The following is a 23455-nucleotide window of genomic DNA, read 5'->3' on the forward strand; positions in this document are numbered from 1 at the left end:
TTCTGGTGTGTGCATAGCCTCCTGGGTGTGTGCATAGCCTTCTGGTGTGTGTATAGCCTCCTGGGTGTGTGCATAGCCTTCTGGGTGTGTGCATAGCCTTCTGGGTGTGTGCATAGCCTCCTGGGTGTGTGCATAGCCTTCTGGTGTGTGCATAGCCTCCTGGGTGTGTGCATAGCCTTCTGGTGTGTGCATAGCCTTCTTGATCCTGGTAGCACGTTGGAGCTTTGGAAGCCCTGTGGTCCTCTGTTTCGCCCAGATTTCCTTTTCCATTTTGGGTCGGGTTTATGTGGCTGCAGGTGTAGGCACGGCACCTGGCGGCGAGGTATTGCCAATAGTTGTTGCTGTTTTGGTGATGCCCAGGGTCAGCCTCCACCTGCCACCTTTCCACAGCCACAGCCCAGCTCTGGGACCTATCTCGAGATGTCTCCGGCTGCTGCCAGTCTAGACAAAATATTGACAGCAAAGACTTCTCTTTTCTTTTTTAATCCTCACCCAGGATACGTTTTTTATGGTTTTAGACAGAGACATCAATGTGAGGAAGAAACATCGATGGGTGGCCTCCCGTATGCCCCCTACCGGGGATTGAACCCGCAACCCAGATATGTACTCTGGCAATTGAATCTGTAACCTTTCCATGCAGGGGACTGCGCTCTGACCAACAGAGCCACATCGGCCAGGGCGTGAGGGCACTTTTAACGGAGCTTCAAAGCAGCAGATCTGCTGGCTGCCTGCAGTCCTTGCTCCTGGGTGGAGGAGTTTTTCGTTTGTTCTGTGGCTCTGGTTCATTCTCCGAGGTCGGAAATGGTGCGTTCCCGCCGTCCTGTCTGCCGCTGTAGAGGGAGCAGGCTTCCCGGGCCTCTGCCAGCAATGCGCCGGGCACCGTGCAGTGTGCGCCTGCGACCCCTGGGCGTGCAGGTGGGGCGCCCAGCAGGATGCAGGCAGCGACACCCGCTGGGAAGTGTGTGTCACAGGCGGGGCATTTCAGGGTTGAGTGGCACGTGGTACAGTTTTGAAGCTGCAGAAGTTTCTTTTTACCCTTTGGGAGTGGTGACCACACGTCTGCCCGGTGAGAAGGGCTGTCGTCCGGAGACTGGACACGGGCCTGGGGCGGGGAGGAGCCTCACCTGAGAGCAGCCGAGCAGGCCCAGCCTCCTGTGTGTGGAGGCGTCGGCCTGCAGCAGGTCCCGGGGAGCGGGTTGTCACTTGGGGCCTGACCCGCGACGCCCTTGTCTGCCTCTCAGGAGAGGAGCACGGGAGGCCGCGAGGCGCTGGTGCGGTGGTAGGAGCAGGTAGGAGCCCTGCCTGTTGCTCAGACTGAGCTGGCGCTCAGGACGCAGGCGGGACGGAACGCTGCCCGGCTGGCGTGCTCCTCACCTGGCCGTGGGGGCCTCGGACGTGCGAGTTCCAGGGGCCACACGCAGCACCACCAGAGCCGCCATCCTGGACCCCCTCTCCTGCTGTGAGGGGTGTCGGACTCTCAGGAAAGGAAGCATGAGGGACAGCAGCCTGGGGCCCTCCGGGCAGAGGGGAGAGGGGCGGCAGCTGCTGCCCAGGTGTGAGGCCAGGTGAGGAGGGGGTGCCGGTGTGTGGACAGTGGAAGTGCTACAGTGCTGAGCACGGGGTGTTACCGGCCAGGGGACCTGGCCCAGGCGGGTCTGCCTAGGGCTGGCCGGTGGTGTGTGGGAAAGACTTCACCACAGGAGTCCAGGTGGCTGTGAGGGACAGTGAAACAAGAAAGGGCTTAGCATAGAAGCAGCAACAGGAGAGCCAGGCTGGGCTGCCTTAGGTCCCTGGGAAGGCAGAGAAAAGGGGCCTTGGGAAGGGGTTCAGGGGTGAGCCTGGGACGAGCTGCCAATGGTGGCAAGCCTCGTGGGGTCCTTTAGGGTTCAGGAGGCGCATGCCTGTGGGGGAAGTCACATGCCTGTGGGGGAAGGGGAGGGAGAAGGGGATTTGGGGGGCTGCTCCTAGAGGAGACAGTCTGGGTCCTTTGTCTCACAGGGGAACCTTAGGGGCGGTCTTGGGAGGGTTCCAGCAGAATGTCCATCAGCTTTCCAGGTGGGCTCCTCCAGGGCCGTGGTCTCCCCTGATTGGTCAGTGCCGGGGCCGGGGTTGTCAGTCATCGCAGCTGGTCCTGGTGCCGCCCCCCTGGTTTTGCTGCTTTTCTGGGCCTGGAGCTGAAATACAGCTGAAGCCTAGATGTTACCTGTGGGGAGGGGACCTTGTGTGTCTGCTGTAAATCGCTGTAGTGTGTTCAGCTCTCTGCCTCAGTTTCCCTGTTCCGCCTGTCCTGGCTCACTGGCCTGTCTCAGGAGCACTCATTCATTCATTCATTCATTCACCAAACTGGCCAAACTGCCAGGTGCTCCAGGTGCTGGGGATAGAACAGTGAAGGGCACGGCCTGCTCCCCAAAGAGGAGACAGAACAAAGGAGTCCTTGGCTGGGCAGTGCACGGTGTGAGGGAGTGTGCGCACGGCCGGCAGTGCACAGTGTGAGGGAGTGTGCGCACGGTGTGAGGGAGTGTGCGCACGGCCGGCAGTGCACGGTGTGAGGGAGTGTGCGCACGGCCGGCAGTGCACGGTGTGAGGGAGTGTGCGCACGGTGTGAGGGCAGTCGGGCGGCCATGCTCAGGAAGGAGCGTTGCGGAGAGACAGAAGCAGGAGACGTGTGGTCGGCTGCGAGCGGGGGCATCGCCAGGCCAGGCCGGCAGCCCCTCTCCATCCTGGCCGGCTCCCCAGCGGGCAGCAGGCCGGGCGCCCCTCAGGTGTCTGCTGCTCCGGAGTCTGGTGTTAGGGAGGCCCTACAACAAGGCGCTTTGTGTCTGGTTCTCTCTGCTTTGGACTCACCCCTGCCGTCCGTCCCAGCGCATCGTGGAGTGGAGCACAGGGCGGGTTGGATGTGGGGGTGAGGGTGAGGAGAGGCTGCAGCCAGGGAGGCAGCCACGCGGGGCTGCAGTGGGGGGCCAGGTGCCCCCACGAGTGGCATGGGCCGTGTCTGCCAGACGCACGAGTGGAGACGTACGCAGGTCCTCGGATTTCTGAGTGGTCCGCTGGCCGGGTCCGTGTGGGAGTGGTGGCCATATGGCTGTGCCGTGTGAAGCCTGGCCATTGAGGGGCAGGCACAGAAACCAAGGGAACGCTCTGCAGACCAGCATCCCGGCCGGGGCTGAGGGGACACTCCGGGGGCTCGCAGCGTGAGGGTGGGGAGGCGAGGTGCGGAAAAGGAGAAGCGCTGAGAAGTGCTGACAGTGTTACCAAAACGGCCCGGCTCCCAGGCCTGCCGGCTCCCAGGGGCGGGCGCTGGCGGGCAGGCTGCAGGTGCTGGGGGGAAGGCGTGCCGGCCTGGAGGACGGGCCTGGCCCGGTGCCATGGCCGCTGCTGGCCGCTCGGGGAGGTGGGGCTCGAGGACAGCAGTGCTCCATGCCGCCTCTCTGCGGGCAGCGGGGGCCATCCTCAGGAGGAGGGGCCGGGTCCAAATCCCGCCTGTTCTTCCCACCGAGACTTCCTGGTCTTTGTCAGTCTAACCACCTGGTGCAAAAGTTGCTTTCAGATCGGCATGAATTATAAAGAAGCTTTGAGATAAATAACCCTGCCTGTCATGGGGTGAACCGTGTCTCCCAAAATAGACCTGTGAGGGCAGCCCCAGTGCCTCCCGGTGGGGCCTTATTTGGAGAGTGTCTGCAGAGTGATCAGCACGGAGGCACGGCCTCCTGCAGCGCGCCGTGTCCTTGTAAGGAGTTAGACACGGACACCAGAGGCCGGGCCACGTGGGGACACGGGAGGCCTCCCGCCTCAGCGCCCAGGCCGCGGGCTGTGGCTGCAGCCGCCGCAGACCCACACAGAAACCGCTCTCAAAGACCAGGCACCTGGGCTCAGAGGAGCCATTTCCCCGATGGTTTCCACGACGCCAAGGTCATCACTGCTGACAAATCCCATTCAAACAGGCCACGGGGCCCCTGGGCTGAGAGCTGTGGACCTCGGCCGCCCCACCCCCTCCCACCCTCTCCCACCCCCACCACTCCCACCCCCATCCCCACCCCTCTCATTCCCCATCCCCTCCCACACCCCACCCCCTCCTACCCTCTCCCACACCCCACATCCCACCCCTCCCATCCCCCACCCCTCCGGTCAGGCTGCAAGCTTTACAGCTCCTCCTTTACACAAATAAAAGGAACTTCATCTTACCCTGGGGCAGGGCCAAGTTTAAATCTTCTTCTAAGGGCTGGCTATTCCTTTAAAGATGCCCTTTCCTTCTTACCTTTAATGAAAACGCTTCCAGAGTCAAGGCCAATGGGAATAACGATGCTCAGGAGTCTCCGTGGCACCCGCGGGGCCTGGGGCACTCACATAGCGCTTTGCTGGCTCTTTCTCTGGTTTTTCGGGCGCGTCTGTCTGTCCGAGAAGGCAGCCCCAGAGTGTGAGTCACTCGTGAGGGGCTGGGCCTCGCCTTCCCTGCCACCTCTGTGCGTGGGGTGCCCCCTCCGCTCTGCAGGGTCCGCCCGCAGCTGCAGGGGCTGTAGTGCTGGCAGAGGGGGCCGTGGACAGCCTCGCTCTCCCTTCCACCAAGTCGCGCGTGGCCCTGAGGCTGGGCCTCCGCTGGGGAGGCTGGGGGAGGGAGGGAGGCTGAAGGCAGCCCTGGGGGACCCGGGCCTGAGCGCAGGCTCTTGTGGGTTTGATCGTTTCGCTGCAGATGTGGAATCCGAGCGCAGGGGGACTTGGCGAGCGGGTGGCCTCCCGGGGCCCAGGGTGTCGGCCTTCCCTGGCGGTTGCGGAGCGGAGCAGGCCAGCCCTTCGAGGACTGCGGAGCCAGAGGCCACGTCGCCTCCGCGCAGAGTTAGAAATAATGAAGTGACAGGGGCAGGCTGAGTACTGCCGATTCGGTCCGGCGGCTCACCGGGAAGGCTGTGTGGTTTCCTAGCTGGCAAGTGCGGCGCATGGCGTAGCGTTTTCAGAAGCACGTTCCCAGAGACATCGCCGCCTCCTCACAGCCGACATGCTTTCTGGGGCCCAGTCCCGGGCTGAGCGCCTCTCTGTGGGGCTTTCCTGTGCTCCTTCCGGCCGTCAGTGTCCCCTCAGCACGGCTTCGCCAGCGCCGCTGGTTTTGATTTGCCTCCTGCTCAGCCCAGTGCTCTCTGGAGCGCGCGACCGTTCCCCGTGGGGTGGGCTGTTCCCCGTGGGGTGGGCTGTTCCCCGTGGGGTGGGCCGTTCCCCGTGGGGTGGGCTGTTCCCCGTGGGGCGGGCCGTTCCCCGTGGGGTGGGCCGTTCCCCGTGGGGTGGGCCGTTCCCCGTGGGGTGGGCTGTTCCCCGTGGGGTGGGGTGCTGCCTGAGGTCTCCCTGCCGCCTGGCCGCCGTCTGTTCCCGCCCTGACACTGCTTTCCTCTCCCGTCCTGGAAATTCCTCCTTTAGAAGGACAAACACACGCGGGGCCAGGACTGGGGAGTGGGACACCCTCCCCGATTCGGTGGAAACTGCTTTGAAGCTGTTCAGATATGCCAGAGACGCATCTCACTAATCGCAGGTGTCCTGATTCCCATCAACAGGGAGGGGCCGGGGGATGAATAGTCCGAACAGGAAAACGTTTTAGAGAGAAACAAGTCGAAGACGCCGTGGACTCAAACCCAAGGGCGCGGCCGGGTGTCATTGGTGCACTCGCTCCCCGGTGTCTCTGCTGTTCCTGAGAGAGCCGGTCGCCCTCCCGGCGGGAGCCTGCGGGCCAGAGCAGCCCTGGCAGATGGTCACCTAATGTCCCACCGCCAGGCCCACTAGAGGCCGCTGCTGGGAGCCACGCGGGAGGGGGCCTGTGCGAGCCTGGCTGCGCCCTCGGCTCCCCTCCCCAGTGCTCTGTAGCCCCCGGGCTCGCCCCGCGCACAGGGTGGTGGCAGGTGCTGCCACGGAGATGCCCTCAGTTCCAGGGTGAGAGCTGACATCCCCACGCCATGACAACCAGCGTTCCATTCCGCTCAAAGCCCAGCTCTCTCCGAGGGCCTCGTGTCCGTGTACGCGACGGCGCGCTGGAGGGTCCCTGGCTGCGGTCCCGGAGTCCTGCTGTGCTCGCGCAGCGTCCGCTCTGGCGCGGGACCTGGGCCGCCTCCGAGGCTGCGCGGGGAGAAGGGGGGTGTGAGGAGGGGGTGTGGGGACGGGCTCTTCACGGCAGCACGTCTCTGCCCGGGACCCTCGGTCGGGGCTGGCGCTGTGTGATCGGTGTGTAACGCTCTCAGTGAACTGACCTAGAATAGTGCCAGCTTTATAGGAAGTGGCGAGCTCACCAGAGGGTGCCCGCACCCCTGCCGTGCGTGTGCCCTGACGTTAGACCTACCTTAGTCGGTAGCCGAGGGCCCCTCACTGAGGTGCACGCTGTCTCCTTAGACCTGACCCATCCTTTCCGTCCCAGGACACACCAGCTGCCACGTGGTGGCGAGCACCGCGGTGTGACGTACATGGTCGACTGGACCTCGTGTATCCTTGCGCTGCAACCAGGCACACTAACGCTTGCTCCTTGTGAAGTGTTCCCCTTTCTTTAATGGGCACAGAACTGAAAGGAGCTGAGACCCCTCTTTTGATTGCTGCCCCAAAGGCTTGAGCTTCCCAGTGGCTTTACCTTGTCCCCCTGTGGGTTCACGGTGGAACCCACCCGTCCCCGGGAGAAAAGGCAGGCGTGTGTCACGGACGGCGCGTGTCACGGACGGCGCGTGTCACGGACGGCAGGAGCACGCCTTTCAGGCTTTAGCAACATGAGGGGCGTGTGGTCTCTCCCAGTGACCCCGTCTGCAGGAGCAGAGCGTTTGGTCCCCAGGAGGCGGACACACGGGTCTCCTCAGACCCCTCCCTCGAGGTGTCCCTCCGTCCGTCCGCCTGGGGCTCAGGACAGCACCGGCGGGACCAGCGCACTCAGGCCGAGCCCTCGGACCCCCGGGCTGGCTCAGCGGGTCGCAGTGGATGCTCGCAGCCTGGGGCGGAGCGGTGTGGAGGGGCCCGTGGCCAGCCCGGGGCGGGCAGAGGCGTGTGGAAGTTGGGGAGAAAGCGGATGACACCGGCCCCAGTGCTGCTGCAACCCTCCCCTAACCCTCCACGCCCCAAGTCCCCCCCCCCAAGTTCTCTCTCCCACAGCCTTTAGCACCTCATCCTTCCCCACGCCCTGTGCTGCCTGGCAGCGCCCTGCGCGGGGCACCGAGCGGCCGCCTCTGTCACCCAGGAGAGCCTGCTTCTCCCTAGACTCGTTTTATATTATTGGTTGCTAATGCCAACATGGAATTTTAAAATCTAATAATAAAACCGGTGTTTGTTCAAAAGGCTCCATGTCATAGGATGTCATCTACATACAATGTCCACGGCAGACACACCGGAGAGGTGGCGAGCAGGTCGGCGCTGCGGGCCTGCGGGAGGGGCGGCGGGGCTTCGTCGGTGAGGCAGCGGCCCGAGCGGAGTGGCGGAGCCGCACAGCCTGTGGGTACACGAGCCGCCCGGCTATGGACGGAAATGGCCAGCTTTGTGGGATGTGAATTATGTCGTTTAAAATTTGGTGCTCGTTCATTGTGGAGACGTTTAAGAATAAAGTAAAAGAAGGGATTTAAATCGCCTCCATAGTTTTCCAGATACCTCATAGTGGCGTGTGCTGTGTCGGCAGTTTTTGCTGTTGTCTTGTGTTTGTTGTTCCTTTGGGTTTTGTTCCCGACCTTTCCGTGAGGGCCAGGGGACGCCTGCTGGGGCCTCGGGACCCTGCCCTCCCTCGTCCTGTCCCCCAGGTCCGCACCCCGGGACCTTCTGCTCCCAGCTTTCAGGAGGCGCATGTCTTTTTAAAAAATATATTTTTATTGATTTCAGAGAGGAAGGGGAGGGAGAGATAGAAACATCGATGATGAGAGAGAAGCATTGATTGGCTGCCTCCTGCATGACCCACACTGGAATCGCGCCCTGCCATGTGCCCTGACCGGGAATGGAACCGTGACCTCCTGGTTCATAGGTCGATGCTCAACCACTGGGCCACGCCGGCCGGGCAGGAGGCGCACGTCTTGAATGAGGGCGGCCATTTTGTGTGTAAATTTTGTGGAGCAGGAGAAGGACACTTACATTTCAGAACACACGTGGTGGCCTTACTTCTCAGTCAGGAAGCCGCAGCAGGGCCTGGTTTTGTGGGAACCTCCCTGGCGATGGCGTCCTGGATTTCTGCGCTGTTTGACGTGAGAGGAAGTGCCCGGGCCTCGTCCTCACGCTTTCACACCTAGGGCCCCACTGGGGGCTGGCGGCACGGGCTCTGGAACCAGCCTGGTGGGCTATGTGAAACTTCATCTGCTTTTCCAAGTATAGAGAGGACATTGTTTTACTCAGGTACTCACCCTGATCCTACCCAGGATAATGCTCGGGGCTCAAAGAAACGAAAAATCCAACATCTGTACTGACTAGCACAACCTATCCAAGAGAATCTTCACATTCCTAATGCCATGGGTGACTGCACGCCCGGGGGTGGGGGTGACCCCTGGCTCCTCGCACAAGGAATGTGGTGCGTGTAAAATATGTACGCTTCCAGCCGAACGCTGCCTGGAGGATGGCACTCTTTTCCACGTGGAATTGGGCTAATGGTGCTTATTTTTCTTCAGGGTGTGTATTTATTTCACTGTTTCACACCATTTGTCAATTTCTAAGCAGTTAATAATTTTTAAGCCTCTTTCAGATGTGTGTATATAGTACAAGTGTGTTTGATTTCCTGTGGTCTCTCTACATTTAAACAGTCTGAGTGATGGCATGTGTGACATGCCAATTTTAAGCTCCAAACCCAAACTGAAGCCTTTGATTCTTTAGCAAAAACCCGTGGACGGCCTTGCACCGGGCTGCCTGCCTCTGCTCGGTGGCGGCGGCTCTGTCCGGGCCCCTGCGGGGCCAGTGGCCTCCTGAGGGGGACCCTGCGTCACGGCCCCGGGGCCCCAGGGCAGCCGTGCCATTTGGGGCAGTTTCAGAGACGAAAGGTGTCCCTTCAGAACGGCGAATCGGGGTCATTTTGTGGAAGAGGGCGTGGCAGAGTGGCGTCCGGCATGTGGACACTTTGGGCTGGAAGCAGCAGTGACAGGAGCTCCCCGGAGGGATGTGAACGCATGGGCCCTTCGCGCAGTGTCCCCGTGGCTGCCGGGAGCGAGGGGCAGAGGCGCTGCCGGTCTGTGGCCGCGGCTGCTCCCCGGGCGCCCTGTGCTGCGGAGCCTGCGGGTGGGAGGGCGGCCAGACCCTGGGCCCGCAGTGTAGGCAGCCACACTGACGGAGCTGAGCTGCTGATGGGAGAACTTGCTGCCTGATTCCATCGAAACCCACTCGTACTTCCTTTTTACACCTCAGCTGCTTCGAGCAAGGTCTCCTCGTAAGAGGGCTTTGAAATGTCGGGTCATCTTCAGTTCTGTTCCTCTTGTAGGAGAGACAAGTGGGGTGACCTAAACTTTCAAAATTGTGACAAGTACACATAACATAAAATTTACCATTTTAACCATTTTTTTAAAAAATTGATTTGAGCCCAGCCAGTGTGGCCCAGTGGTTGAGCGTCGACCTATGAACCAGAAGATCTTGGTTCTATTCCCGGTCAGGGCACATGCCCAGGTTGCGGGCTCCATCTCCAGTAGGGGGCGTGCAGGAGGCAGCCGGTCCATGTTTCTCTCTCGTGGTTGATGTTTCTATCTCTCTCTCCCTCTCCCTTCCTCTCTGAAATCAACAACAAAAATTAAAAACTTGACTTGAGAGAAAAAAACATAGATGTGAGAGAGAAACATCGGTCAGCCACCTCCCACCTCCCACACGTGCCCGACGGGATGGAACCTGTGAGATGACACGCCAACCAGCCGAGTCTCACACTCCAGGGCTCATTTCCACCCTTTTTAAGTGTACAGCTCAGTGGCATTAAATACATTCACACTGTGTGCAACCATCACCATCACCCGTTTCCACAGCCTTTCATCCTGCAAAACTGAAACTGCCCATTAAGCACCAGCCCCTCCGCCTCCCAGCCCCTCGCCCACCACCCACTTCCTTTCTGTGTGAGCGGGCTTCTTTAGATTCCTCATGGACGTGAAACCGTATTTGTCCTTTGAGCTGGCTTCCCCCAGCGCCGTGTCCTGGGTGCACCACGTGGTGGCAGGTGCCAGCCTGCCCCCTTCCTGAGCTGCAGAGTAGTCCACGGTGTGCGTGTCCGGTCCTTCCACCGGCCTGATGCATAACCTCGGTCCCTCCGGAGGCTGTTCTGTCAGACTTCCCCCTGACGTCACATCCTCCCTCCCCCCAGGGTGGGGGCCCAGTCCAAGCCCACTCCCAGGCAGAAGTCTAAAAGGAGAAGCGAAAGGGAAGGACTGGGTTGAGTAAAGAGCAGGGTCAGTGGAGGCCCACCTGGTTCCTAGGCTGCCATTCACTTGACCACCCTTCCTCCCGTATTTGGTTCGGGCCCAAGTCTTCCTGCTGCCTTCCCAGGGAGCAGACCAGCTCTGCCTTTGCCCGTGGTGTCGGGGGGGGGGGGGGGGGGTACCACTCTCACACAGGCTCTGGGGGTGGGGGAAAAGGTTGCAGTAACAATGCGCACCCCTGCCCTTGCAGTCATGGGCAGATCTGTCCTTGGCCGCTGGCGGCAGACGGGCCTGGGCCAGGAGGGGTGAGCTGGTGAAGAAATGCTTCAGTTCTGACTGTTCAGACTGCTGGGGCCTGGGTCTGGGGGCGACCTGCTGACTCTAGCCCAGTGATGGACTTCTCGCCTCCCACGCTGCTCCGTCCGCTCGGATCAGCGAAAGGCCCACGTCTCCGGTTGCATCCAGTCCGCCGCCACAGAAGCCCCTGGGCCGCGCCCCGGCCTCCTCCCCCCCACCCCCCCACCCCCTGGTGCTCGGTGGCAGGGGGCGTTTGGAGGGGGTGCCTGCCCCGCACTGACCCTGTGCTCGGTGGCAGGGGGCGTTTGGGGGGGGTGCTGCCCCGCACTGACCCTGTGCTCGGTGGCAGGGGGCGTTTGGGGGGGTGCCTGCCCCCCCCTGACCCTGTGCTCGGTGGCAGGGGGCGTTTGGGGGGGTGCCTGCCCCGCACTGACCCTGTGCTCGGTGGCGGGGGGCGTTTGGAGGGGGCTGCCTGCCCCGCCCTGACCCTGTGCTCGGTGGCAGGGGGCGTTTGGGGGGGTGCCTGCCCCCCACTGACCCTGTGTTCGGTGGCAGGGGGCGTTTGGGGGGGTGCCTGCCCCCCACTGACCCTGTGCTCGGTGGCAGGGGGCGTTTGGGGGGTGCCTGCCCCGCACTGACCCTGTGCTCGGTGGCAGGGGGCGTTTGGGGGGGTGCCTGCCCCCCACTGACCCTGTGCTCGGTGGCAGGGGGCGTTTGGGGGGGTGCCTGCCCCCCACTGACCCTGTGCTCGGTGGCAGGGGGCGTTTGGGGGGCTGCCTGCCCCGCCCTGACCCTGTGCTCGGTGGCAGGGGGCGTTTGGGGGGCTGCCTGCCCCGCCCTGACCCTGTGCTCGGTGGCAGGGGGCGTTTGGGGGGGTGCCTGCCCCGCACTGACCCGGTGCTCGGTGGCAGGGGGCGTTTGGAGGGGTGCCTGCCCCGCACTGACCCTGTGCTCCGTGGCAGGGGGCGTTTGGGGGGGTGCCTGCCCCGCACTGACCCTGTGCTCCGTGGCAGGGGGCGTTTGGAGGGGTGCTGCCCCGCCCTGACCCTGTGCTCGGTGGCAGGGGGCGTTTGGGGGGGTGCCTGCCCCCCACTGACCCTGTGCTCGGTGGCAGGGGGCGTTTGGGGGGGGTGCTGCCCCCCACTGACCCTGTGCTCGGTGGCAGGGGGCGTTTGGGGGGGGGTGCCTGCCCCGCCCTGACCCTGTGCTCGGTGGCAGGGGGCGTTTGGGGGGGGTGCCTGCCCCGCCCTGACCCTGTGCTCGGTGGCAGGGGGCGTTTGGGGGGGGTGCCTGCCCCGCACTGACCCTGTGCTCGGTGGCAGGGGGCGTTTGGGGGGGTGCCTGCCCCGCACTGACCCTGTGCTCGGTGGCAGGGGGCGTTTGGAGGGGGTGCCTGCCCCGCACTGACCCTGTGCTCTGCTCTCTTGCGCAGGGGATTCGGAGGCGCCTGACCCCAACGACCCTTCCGGACACCTGGATGGACACGGCAGCCCTGTTCCGACCCCGAAAGGTAACCTGGGAGGCGCTCTTGCACGCAGGCCTGGGGCAGTGCTTCCAGCGGGGCCGCCATCGTTACTCACGGCTTGCTGCCACACTGAGGGCCGGGTGCCCCGGGGTGGCACTGCCCCGGGGGTGCCACCGTGCCCCCTCCATAGCTTCCTCCACACCCTGCACACTGTGGGGGCTGGTGGTGGGGCAGGGTTAGGTGGGTAACCGCTGCAGGGAGGGAGGGCCGTAGGGCAGGGGGACTCCTGGCTTGGCCACTGCGTCTCCTGCTGACAGGTGGCCGTCCATCTCCTGGGGTTACTCTCGATGTGACCGTCCAGAGTGACGCTGGGCTGGGGAAGCGTTCGTAGGAAGAGACGTCATTTTTGATGCTTACGTTCTGGAGCTATTTCTCAGAGTCGACGAAGCCGCAGTTCAGGTCAGACAGCCCTCGCCCGTCTGCTGACTGCCCCACCTGTGCTCTCGGGATGGAGGCCCGGGTGGGCTCTGCCTGGGGGCGGGGCTGGGAGCTGGGGTCCTGGGAAACTGTCAAGGCCTGCAATTAGGGATTGTGGGGAGAAGCCCAAGGAAGGGATGAGGTCGCTGAGTGGAAGGAAAGGGGGTGCATCTTGGTGTGGGGACAGGAGGTTGCACGGAGGTGACATCTGCTAAGAGATGATGGGAGGGGTGTGTCCAAGGCCACGAGGACTCAGTGCCTCGGGCAGCTGAGTGAGGTGGGGCCCTGGGCCGGGTTGGCTGAGGTCCCAGTGGCCCGCAGGGGCCAAGCCTGTGTGGCCCCGCGCTGCGGCCATCAGCCCCGCACGCAGACCAAATGAGGTGAGGACCCAGTTCCTCGGTCCTCCCTGCTGCATGGTAAGTGCCCGGTGGCCCCACGTGGCTGAGGGAATGGTGATGGCAGCCCAGACCTAGAAACTTCCATCGTCACAGAGAGGTCTGCCAGGCAGCTCTGGGAGAGCGCACACAGCTCCTCGGATGGCAGGAGAGTTCCGCCTCCCCGCCCTCGGCCGTGGAAGGGTCCCGGCGGGATGTGGCAGGCCTGGTTTACGCTCTGAAGCCGCAGGCGGCGCTGGGGGAAGTGGCGGGGAAGGAGGAGCAGGCAGGAAGGAGTGGGCTGGGTGGAGAAAGTGGACAGACGTCAGTGAAGGGCTAAGATCCCTTCTGTAGTCATTCTGTAGCCTCGCGCGTTCCCTTGGGAGAGCGTGCTGCCCCCAGAGTGCACCTGGGCAGGGGCAGGGGCAGGGGCAGGGGCAGGGGCAGGGGCGGGGAGGAGCCAGCAGTGGGTGGAGCACCTCCGGCCACCACGTTCTTACCCGGAGAGTCAGCTGGATGGAAGAGCGTGCTGATGGGGCACAAGGACTGGGCTGGGGTCATCGTGACCTCGCTGGCTGGCTCGCAGGCAACCTGGCTGCTTGTGGGAGGCGTCTGTCAGGGCAGAGACGTGTCCCCACGGAGCCAAGGCCGAGCTTGGGAGCCTGTGTGGGACGCGGGGCCTCAGGAAGCGTTCTTAGGAAGAGAGGTCATTTTTGATGCTTGTGTTCTCACCTGCCCTCAGCTGCAAGCATCGCTCCGTCAGAGCCGTGCTCAGGCGCTCCTGGCCACCTTGTGGAGAGCTGAGCTGAGCTGTCCTCTGCTTGCCGGGACTCGGCTCCTCCTGTTTGGCAGGCCCGCATGTGGCCGGGCAGTTCTGCCGGGCTTCCAGGCAGTGTGGGAGCCTGGACTTGCCCACCGCACAGAAACATCAAGCAGAGGCTCAGCGGCCTAGAGGCTGTGTGTCCCGGATAACGTCGCTTCATTGTAACTGATGAGGTGCCGTAGGAGCAGATGATAAAACTGGTTTCGTTATACGTTGTTTCACCTAAAGCCGCAGAGGTTATCCCGTGAGGACTTCCTGTGCCAGAGGAAGCCGAGAGCCTGAGCAGGCTGGCCTTGCCCTGCGGGCAGCCTGGGCAGCGCGGCACGGCGCGGGCAGCGGTCTGAGGGGGTGGCCGGAAAGCAGACCTGGACGGAGGTGGCCCGCCCTCCTGTGTGGCAAGGCTCTGCTCGGACCCCTGTACCCCCCCCCACCCCCCGTTGGAGGGATGAGCGGCTGGGGCTAGACGCTGCCACTTGTCTAGTTCTCTGGTTCTTGGGGAGCCTCCTCCTGGGGTCCCGCCTCCTCCGCACCCCCAGCGGCAGAGGGACTGCTGCGCTTTCCTGCTGGCAGAGCGGCTGGGAGGTGCTGGCAGCACATCTGGCTTACATCATGGATTACAGCGATGCCAGCCGAGTGGATGGCACGAGCCGCTGCTTCCTCCAGGGCCGCTGCCGGCCGGGCCTCTGTGAAGCGCAGGCGGCGAGGGTGCCGCCGCCGAGCAGATCGGGGGAGAGGGACTGGGGCCAGTGGAAGGAGCATTTGTGCTCAGATGCCTGCGCCAGGATTGAGCACCTGGCGTGTGCGTGTGGGTGGCACTGAGAGAGACCTGAGCCTACCTCAGAGGGCGCGGGCGCGGCGGGCGTGTGATGCCGAGCTGCGGGTTTGCTTCGAGTGTCCGCACCCGGCGTGGCACCGTCGGCCCCGGGTCCGGCGCTGTGCTAACGGGCTAGGCACTCAGCGGCAGTTTTGTGTTCCTTGTTGCGTTAGGTACATTATTTTATTGTTACTACAAAAGCATACATTTGGCCTGGAAACGGTTTCCTCATCCTTTCCAATGCATATGCCCCATCCCGGGTTCTGTGAAAGCAGCGCTGGCGTGTTCGTGGAGGTGGGCCGTTGTGGAGAGGCCGCGGGGTGCTGTCCGCCCGCAGCCTGCACATGCCCGCACGCTGACCCTCGTGCTGACTGGAGGGAGGGCCGCCGTCCCCCGGAGGAGGGTGGCTGCAGCTCCAGGTGACCTCAGAGCATCTGAATGGACAGAGAAAGCAGCAATCACCGGGGTCACCGTGTTGGCATGGAAACGAAGCCTGTTCTCTGCCTCCCGAGAGCAGGTTCCCGTTCAGGTAGGATGTATGGATCGATTAGCGTACGTGTTGGGTGCATATCTGGTTTATTATGGAAGTTTGTGTGCGTGTGTGTGAGTGTGTGTGCGTGTGTGTGTGCGCGTGTGTGTGTGCGTGTGTGTGTATGAGAGAGGGGGAGGGGGAGAGGGGGGAGGGGTTGTTTCCTGGAGTTTGTATAGAGGAGGGTCTCCGCGCTGATGGGGTAAAACAGACCAGCACCCTAACTGCAGACACGGCATTAGTTCTGTGATGGGAATGTGGCCTGGCCGAGCTGGAGCCTGGCCCTGCCCACCCCCCCTCCCCGGCTGTGTGTCCCCTGCTGTGGAGCAGCCGGCGGAGCATGCAGAGGCCCCAAGCCTCCCCCGCTCCTGGGCCAGGGCTCCCGTGGGTCAGGTCTGGCTCTGTCACTCCGAGGGGAAGGCCGTTAGCCCCGACCTGCTGGCTGCGGGTTCAAAGGCCCTTGGGCTCTCCGAGGTGGACAGAGGGAACGGTGCTGGGAGAAAGCGTCACCCCACGGGTTGGTCTCAAAGCGTGCCCAGCACTGCGGTCGCGGCCGGGGCCTGGACAGCGCGGGGGAGAGTGGGGCTGCACCTGCTGGGCCCACCGCCTGGCCCTCCCTGCCAGCTCACCTTCCCAAGTGCCCCCTCTCCCCCAGGCAGCTTCTGCTACCAAAGCCGCAGCTGGGACAGCGTCGTGGCATCTGGCAGCCGCTGCCGTCGCTGCTGAAGTGACGCAAGGCAGGGCTCTTCCTTCTCAGCTCGTGGTACATGGTGCTGCCGCGGCCTATTCACGTCGCTTGTCTTATGGCAGCTGCGGGGGCGGGGGCGGGGCGCGATGTCCCTGTCCCTTTGCGAGGCTGAGTGTCACCCTGAGCCTGGGCAGTCTCCTTCCCTGCCTCGGTTTCTGCCAGAGCGCAGCCCCGCAGACCCAGGGTCCCGAGGCTGGGAGCCCACGCCCAGGGCTGCGCCCCTGTAGCTCCGAGGAGCTGCCCCGGCCTCTCTGTTGCTGGCCACCCCTGCCGCCTGGCTGGGCGAGCACCCCTCCCCTCTGTCTTGTCACCTGCCCCTTCTCTGTGTGCCTGGGCCCAAATGTCCTCCTGCAGGACCCCGTGTGACTTCACTTGAACCTGAGGCATCTGCAGTGACCCTGCTTCCAAACACGGTCCCGCTCACAGGTTCCAGGACCAGAACTGCACCTAGCGCACGGCGGGCTCGCCCAGCACCCTCCCCACGCGCAGGCGCGCTCGGCACGTGTCTCCCCCTCAGGGCGTGCGGTTCTCCGTTTCTCATTCCTCGGACCCGCTCTTGGTCTCACACCCTCTCCTCCTGCCCCGTGGCTCCCCCTTTTTGTGCCGGGCCCTGTGCAGCCACCGGACGCTGCAGGAGCCTGCCACACCCAGGGTGGGGTGACCGGAACGTGCGCCGGGAGAGCAGCTCCGTGCCTCCTGTGGCCCAGGGTCTCCGGCCACCGCCCTTCCAGGCGGTTGTGTGTTTGGTTGCCCACTGATTAGATGAAACCCCGGGCCCTTGCTTCCCTTCATTGATAAGGCTTCCGTACCCCTCAGACCTCACACACTGAGTACCCTGACCAGCTGGCGCGAGCGGGCCGTCAGCGGATGAAGAGTCACTAGGCGTGACCTGCCGGGAGGCAGGAGGGGTCCCTGGGCAGGCCCTCCGTCCCCCCGCTCCGGTGTTTCTCTGTCCAGGACTCCCCCCCTGCCTGGGGTGAGCAGCAAGCGGCCTGGGACAGAGGAGAGCTCGGCAGCTGCAGCTCTTACCCGTCCTCTGCTGGGAGGAAGGGACCCTCTGGGCGATTAAAGGGGAGACTTCGCTCTCTCCGACTCCACGGAGTGCTGGCTGCACCCACAGAGGCCAGTTCCCAGTCACCAGGCCTGGCTCCTCTGGGCTGCTCGGTCGTGTCTGCAGGTTGGGGGGCCAGATGCAGAGGTCGGGGGCTGCATGCAGAGGTCAGGGGGCCATGTGCAGAGGTCGGGGGCCGCGTACAGGCAGCCTCTGGGAGCGAGGGGAGTGCTTAGTGGGGCTCAGCACCCCCTCACAGGTGCACACGAGGGAAAGGAAGCCGCGTGGTTAGTGCTAGCTGCGAATTAACCAGGGAGCGAGCAGGGCTTCCGGCCTCAGAGAGCTGGCCTTCTAGCTCTCGTTCTGGCCGGCAGTGAATGAATGGCGGTCACAAGTGATGGCCACAGGACTCGGCCACCCTCCCCCTTAAATGACACGCCAGTGCTCAGTCATGAGTCAGCGATCTCCGTGCTTCGGGAGAGGGGAGGCTGCCTGGAGCCAGGACGGGAGGGAACCAATGTGCCAGGCGGGGTACCAGGGCAGGAAGCACTGAGGGGCCCCCACTCGCTGGCAGCCTCGGAGACCCGCCCAGTTACCCAGGGAAAGCTCTCCGGGAGGCAAAGGACTGGGCTCGGCAGGTGTCACGCAGGTTGAGGAGGGCTGCCCAGCAGTGACAGGAGTCGTCGCTGGGTGGCCCTGGGGCCGACGGGACCCTCTGCAGGCTGGGCTCGGGTGCTGGGCCAGCTCCCAGAATACACGCTCCCTCGGGGCCCCAGGACCAGCACGCTCCCGGGTGAGGGGACATGAGAGACGCTCACGGCTCTGGTCCCCGGGAACTGGATGCATTACATCTCCTTCAAGCAGGAGAAAGAGAGGTTGGGACAAAAGTCAAGGTTGGTTTTAGGATAAGGTGACCAGATTTTAGCACTGGTAAAGCGGGACACCATTGAGAGGGGGGGAGGGGGGGTGTCTTTTTTAAAAAAAATATATTTTATTGATTTTTTCACAGAGAGGAAGAGAGAGTGATAGAGAGCTAGAAACATCGATGAGAGAGAAACATCGATCAGCTGCCTCTTGCACACTCCCCACTGGGGATGTGCCCGCAACCAAGGTACATGCCCTTGACCGGAATCGAACCTGGGACCCTTGAGTCCGCAGGCCGATGCTCTATCCACTGAGCCAAACCAGTTTCGGCCCGGGCGGTGGCGGGGGGGGGGGGGTGGTAGTTCTTGATTAAAAATTTGGTCTATATTGTAATCGCTTTTGGTTTTTTTAATACAAGGAAATTCACTTCTTAGATCATCGTTGAATTTGCATCCTCTTTTCTTACTCATTATGTTAAAAATCTAAAAAAAAAATTTAAAATTATAAATTATTATATACATATTGCTTAAAAACACAGTAAGTAGGTACATGATTACATGAACATATTTTATTGTTAGTTTATAAATTAAATTAATTTGATTGTTATAAAGTAACTATTTTAAAAAATTATTTTAATCCTATATTTCTTTCTAAATAATAACAATACTAACTGGTATTATTTTTCTTCTGAATTTGCCATAACGTAAGTCATAAGTGTCACTTTCAAGGCCGGCGCTAGACTTTTTGCCGCCACTATAAAATATAAATAATACGAGTACTGTCTGCTAAATTCAAGAAAATTGATGTATTTATGAAATAAATAAATGAATTACTTACCTAAATTATCTGAATAGCTGATTTGTAATGACATCACTTGTTTAACTAGCTTACTAGCACACAGTACGATGTGTATCGTCTGAGAGACAGTTACAAAATGTTTTCGTCGTTGCCAATCCCCAAAAATGCCATTGTTCATTAAGTCCAAACAACGGTGGTGAAATTCTAACAACCGATCAACAATGCGAACTTTGATAAGCAGTTCTCGGTAATCAGTTCTCGACAATTATTTGTTATTATTAAAGTTTAACATTATAAAATTAACAAAAATAATATAAAACTCATCCTGGCTAAATAGCCACCTGGCCGCCGAAAACCGTCTATTCCCTTCCCGTTCTCCCGCCGTTCCCTAGCTTGTCGTGCATTCTTTCCAAAAATCGGGACTTTGTTAAAACACCACGGGACGCGGGACAAATTGTTAACAATCGGGACTGTCCCGCCAAAAGCGGGACGTCTGGTCACCTTATTTTAGGAAGATGAAGGCATTTGCATTTGTACCTCACACAGGCCTGTGCCGGTCAGCCTGCTCAGAGGAGCCCTGGGTTTGAACATCAAGCCAGAGGGGACCCCAGGGGGTCACAGAGGTGCAGATGAGCCTCCACAGGAGAGGAGACGGGGGCTGCTGTCCACTCACCCCTCAGCCCAGGAGGCCCCTCAGCCCGGCTCCTGGCGGGAAGCACAGACGTTTCCCCATGGGGACCACATGTGCATGAGCACACGCTGTGGGGTCCCAGGGGAACTCCCAGGGCCGGCCACGGGCCCCAGGCCTCGGCTCCCTCAGGAAGCAGCCCACGGGACTGCAGGCACACGCGAGAGGCCCCGCCCAGGCGGCGGGTCAGTAAAAACCGAGGGGAAACGGCGGAGGAGAAGCAGGCTTCGTGAGGTTGGGGAGAGAACTGCACGCCGCCGGCGGGGGCTCACAGCAGACGTGGGATTGTGGCCACGGCACCGGCCTGAGGAGGCTGAAGGGAAGCGCATCGCAGTGTCTGAGTGGCGGAGAGAAAGGCAGGCGGGAAAAGTGGCCCTTCCAGAGGGGCCTCAGCGACCCACGAGGCCAGGAAGTGCGGGACCCAGAACAGCAGCGTGCGGCCGGCGGGCGCCTGCCCAGGTGGGCGCTGCTCGAGGGTGAGAGGTGCAGCATTTACACCCACCCCGTGTTTCAGCCTCCTGTCCCCGCCCTGCCCCGAGGTGCGGGACCAGGAGAGCCGGGCCCCGAGGCAGGCGAGCCCAAGCGGGGTTGACAGGAAAGGACTGGTCAGCCGGTCAGCGAGTCCAGGGGGCTGACAGTGACAGCCGTCAATAACAATGACCATGGGAGGCAGCAGCTCAAAGCTGAAACAGTAGAAAATAGGAAAGAAGAATCAAGAGGCAAAATAAACACATTGAAAGCAAAACTCATCACTTAAAAACTAACCGATTCACACAGGGACTCATAAACTGTTACAGTTCATGTTTTTGTAAAATTCACGTGTTATATATAACCATTAACAGGATTTAAAATTAAAAATGAAGGGTAGTGCTGGGTTAACCAAAAGTACGACATTAATGTCAAACGAGAGAGTCCTGCAGACAAAAGCCTTAATGGTGCTATCAGACCAGATGAAGTCGTAAACCTGAAGTTATTGCACCCAGCAACTCAGCGTGACACAAGTCTCATAGCTGGCTGGTAAATACAGAATCAGTTGACGTAGATCTCATTGAGACTAATAGAAAAGCATATTAAAAATTGGAACAACACAGTTGACCAGCTTCATCTTATGGGACGTACTGGAATACAGAATGCCTGCACTGAGCCGTCGGTCAAACGTGGGCCATCCAGGAACGGCTGCCGCACCGGCTCAGCAGACCTGAGTGGCACCGAGGCACCCGCCGCCCAGGCTGTGCCGGCCGCATTGCAGAGGAGGCCTCAGACGCAGGCCATTAAACACGGGCTGTGCCAGCCAAAGTGCGAACAGCTCACCGCACCGCGATTGGAAAACGGATAAAGAAATTGTGGTTGGTGTGCAGGGGACTGTTATACAATCCATAATAATAAAAGTGTAATATGCTAATTAGACCAGACGTCCTTCCAGACGAAGCCGGGGCTGCGAGGGAAGACTGGGTCCCAGGTGCCTGCCGGTGGCTGGAGAGAAGCCCGGGTCCCGGGTGCCAGAGGGAAGCCGGTGCCGGCAGTGGAGGGAAGGAAGGCCTACTATTGCACAAATTTCTAATAATTAAAATAAGTGAACTACATCAACATAGACAAATCTAAAGGTGACTGAGAGAAAAAACATAAAACAACTAGCAAAGATGTTCTTTCAGGGGAAAGTTTTAAAAATATAAAGTAATTCAGCCATGATTGGAATAGTGTGTACTGCTCTCTGGAGAGGGAGGGAGAAGTAAGGGAAGTGGTGTTAGTTGCGTTGTAGAACGTTTTATTTTTTTAAGTGTTGGAAGTCAAATATGGTGAAACGTTTGCATAAAATCTTGATATTGTGTACATGGATACTATTATATTAATACCTGTATTGTTTGTATGTTAGCAAATTGCAACATTTCAGTATTAAATTGTTAAATCAAAAAGAATTGCTATTGAACAAAACTGCTAGGCAGAGGCCCTCTGAGCGTCGGGGGTTTTGAAAGTGATCGGCGATACTGTTATTGAAGGAGATGCCGACCTCGGAAGTCCAAGACAGTCACCTGAGAAGCGATGGCGGCCGGTGGGGCAGCTCACGCGGCGACGGGATGAAGGGACGTGCCCGTGCCGGACGGAGGAACGGCTCCCAGAGGCTGGCGTCCTGGCCCCGGAACCTGCGGTGTCACGTTCCCAAACGGACTTTTCAGATGGGGTTAGCGATGGGGAAGCAGATTTGAGATGGGAGACGATCCTGCATGGTCCAGGTGGGCCCAGTGTGATCCCAGAGGTCCCGCTCAGGGTGGCAGGGGTCAGTCACTGGCTGGAGGTGAGGAGCCGAGGCTGGAGTGACGTAGGAAGGCGGGAGCCGGGCCGGCCATGGAGACCTCCCGGCGCCCCAAGAGGCAGCAGCCCTGCCTCCTGACCGGAGGACTCTGGCCTCCAGGCTGTGAGATAAATTGGTGTCACTTTATGCTACTAAGTTTGTGCTAATTTGTGACAGCGATAAGAAGAAATTAGTACAACATGTAGATATCTAGTAGTTTTCTTCTAAACCTTAAACCACTTACATGGAAATAGAAATAAAACCGATTCAGCCGGCAGCAAGGACAGATGCAGAGGACCCCTAGGAAACTGCCTGCAGTGACGGTGAGCGGGCGAGGAGGTGACCAGCCCTCTGGAGGGGAGGGCTGAACTAGAGACAGACCTGCCTCCCAGGCCGCGAGGAGGCAGTCTGCGAGTCACTCCGTCCACACCGGGGGTTCGGTGGGACTTCTCAGGATGATTCTAAATTGAATGTTAGAAACCAGCCTGAAAGAGTAACATTTGTCATCCCTTTTTGTTTAAATCATCACCTGAGGATGTTTATTGATTTCAGAAAGAGAGGAAGAGAACCTAAGGATATTTATTAACAACTAGAGGCCCAGTGACGAAATTTGTGCACAGGTAGGGTCCCTAGGCTTGGTTGGTGATCAGGGCCAATCAGGGCCTTCCCACTGCTGGCTGGGGCCTTCCTTTGTTCCATGCCGCCCCCTGGTGGTCAGCACATGTCATAGCGAGTGATTGAATTCCTGGTTGCCTTTTATATATAGACTAGCTTTCCCGTTGCAGGAAAATTCCTGCAATGGGATTTCCTGCTGCACTCTACCCCGCCTCCGTTCCTCCCTTGCCGCCTGCCTCGCCTTCTCCTCCGGCCCTCCCGCATTTCCCTTCGCCCCCGGCCCCGCCTCCGCTCCGCCTTTATCACCCGCCTCGCCTTCTCCTCCAGCCCGCCCGCGTTTCCCTTCGGCCCCGGCCCCGCCTCCGCCCCGCCCTTGCCGCCCACCTCGCCTTCTCCTCCAGCCCGCCCGCGTTTCCCTTCGCCCCCGGCCCCGCCTCCGCCCCGCCCTTGTCACCGGCCCCGCCTCTCCTCCAGCCCGCCCGCATTTCCCTTCGGCCCCGCCTCCGCTCCGCCCTTGCCGCCGGCCCCGCCTTCTCCGCCAGCCCGCCTGCTTTTCCCTTCGCCCAGGCCCTGACTTCGCTCCTCCCTTCTCCTCCCCCCGCCCCCCTGGCTTGCTTGCTTCTTCGAAGCTTTACTCCCCTTTGCAGCTCTTGGCTTCTTTCGACACTGTCTTGATATGCAAATCAGCCGCCATCTTTGTTGGGGCAATTTGCATACTCGTCCTGATTGGTTGGTGGGCGTGGCTTGGCTTAGGTGTAGCGAAGGTGCGGTCATTTGCATATTTGTCTATTATTAGATTAGACTAGTGGCCCTGCGCTCGCTGCCGCTTGCCTCAGCTGGCCGCCTCGCCCACCACCGCTCATAGCTCTCCACTTTTCGTAGCTTGCTGCCCCGCCCTCCTGTAGCTCTCTGCAGCTCTTAGCTCACTGCCCCACCCTTCTGATGATCGTTACTGTCACAGCGTAATGACCATTTGCATATTACCTCTTTATTATAAAGGACTAGAGGCCCGGTGCACGAAATTTGTGCAAGGGGCTCGGCCCTTGCAGCTGCAGTGCTTGCCTTGGCCCTCACAGCCCCGGCTTCATCCGAAAGGTCATCCGGAAGGACGTCCAGTCTAATTAGCATATTACACTTTTATTATTATAGACTAGAGGCCTGGTGCACAAAATTTGTGCACTTGGCAGGGGGTACCCTTAGCCCGGCCTGTGCTCTCTCGCAGTCCGGGAGCCCTTGGGGGAGGGGAGCGGGCCTAAGCCGTCGGTAGGACATCCTCAGCGCTGCTGCGGAGGCGGGAGAGGCTCCTGCCAATGCC

The 23455-nt window shown here is 60.6% G+C and overlaps 1 protein-coding gene across 1 annotated transcript in view; it reads left to right on the plus strand.

Moving 5' to 3' along the window:
- ROR2 (receptor tyrosine kinase like orphan receptor 2) overlaps positions 1 to 23455 on the plus strand; it is a 212579-nt gene that overhangs the window by 161459 nt on the left and 27665 nt on the right. Inside the window, exon 2 of the mRNA XM_054727483.1 lies at positions 12037 to 12114. Coding sequence (XP_054583458.1) covers positions 12037 to 12114 — 78 coding nt within the window. The remainder of the gene's footprint in view (positions 1 to 12036; positions 12115 to 23455) is intronic.

Source organism: Eptesicus fuscus, chromosome 15 (genome assembly GCF_027574615.1).
Source record: "Eptesicus fuscus isolate TK198812 chromosome 15, DD_ASM_mEF_20220401, whole genome shotgun sequence".
In the NCBI taxonomy this organism is placed as follows: domain Eukaryota; kingdom Metazoa; phylum Chordata; class Mammalia; order Chiroptera; family Vespertilionidae; genus Eptesicus; species Eptesicus fuscus.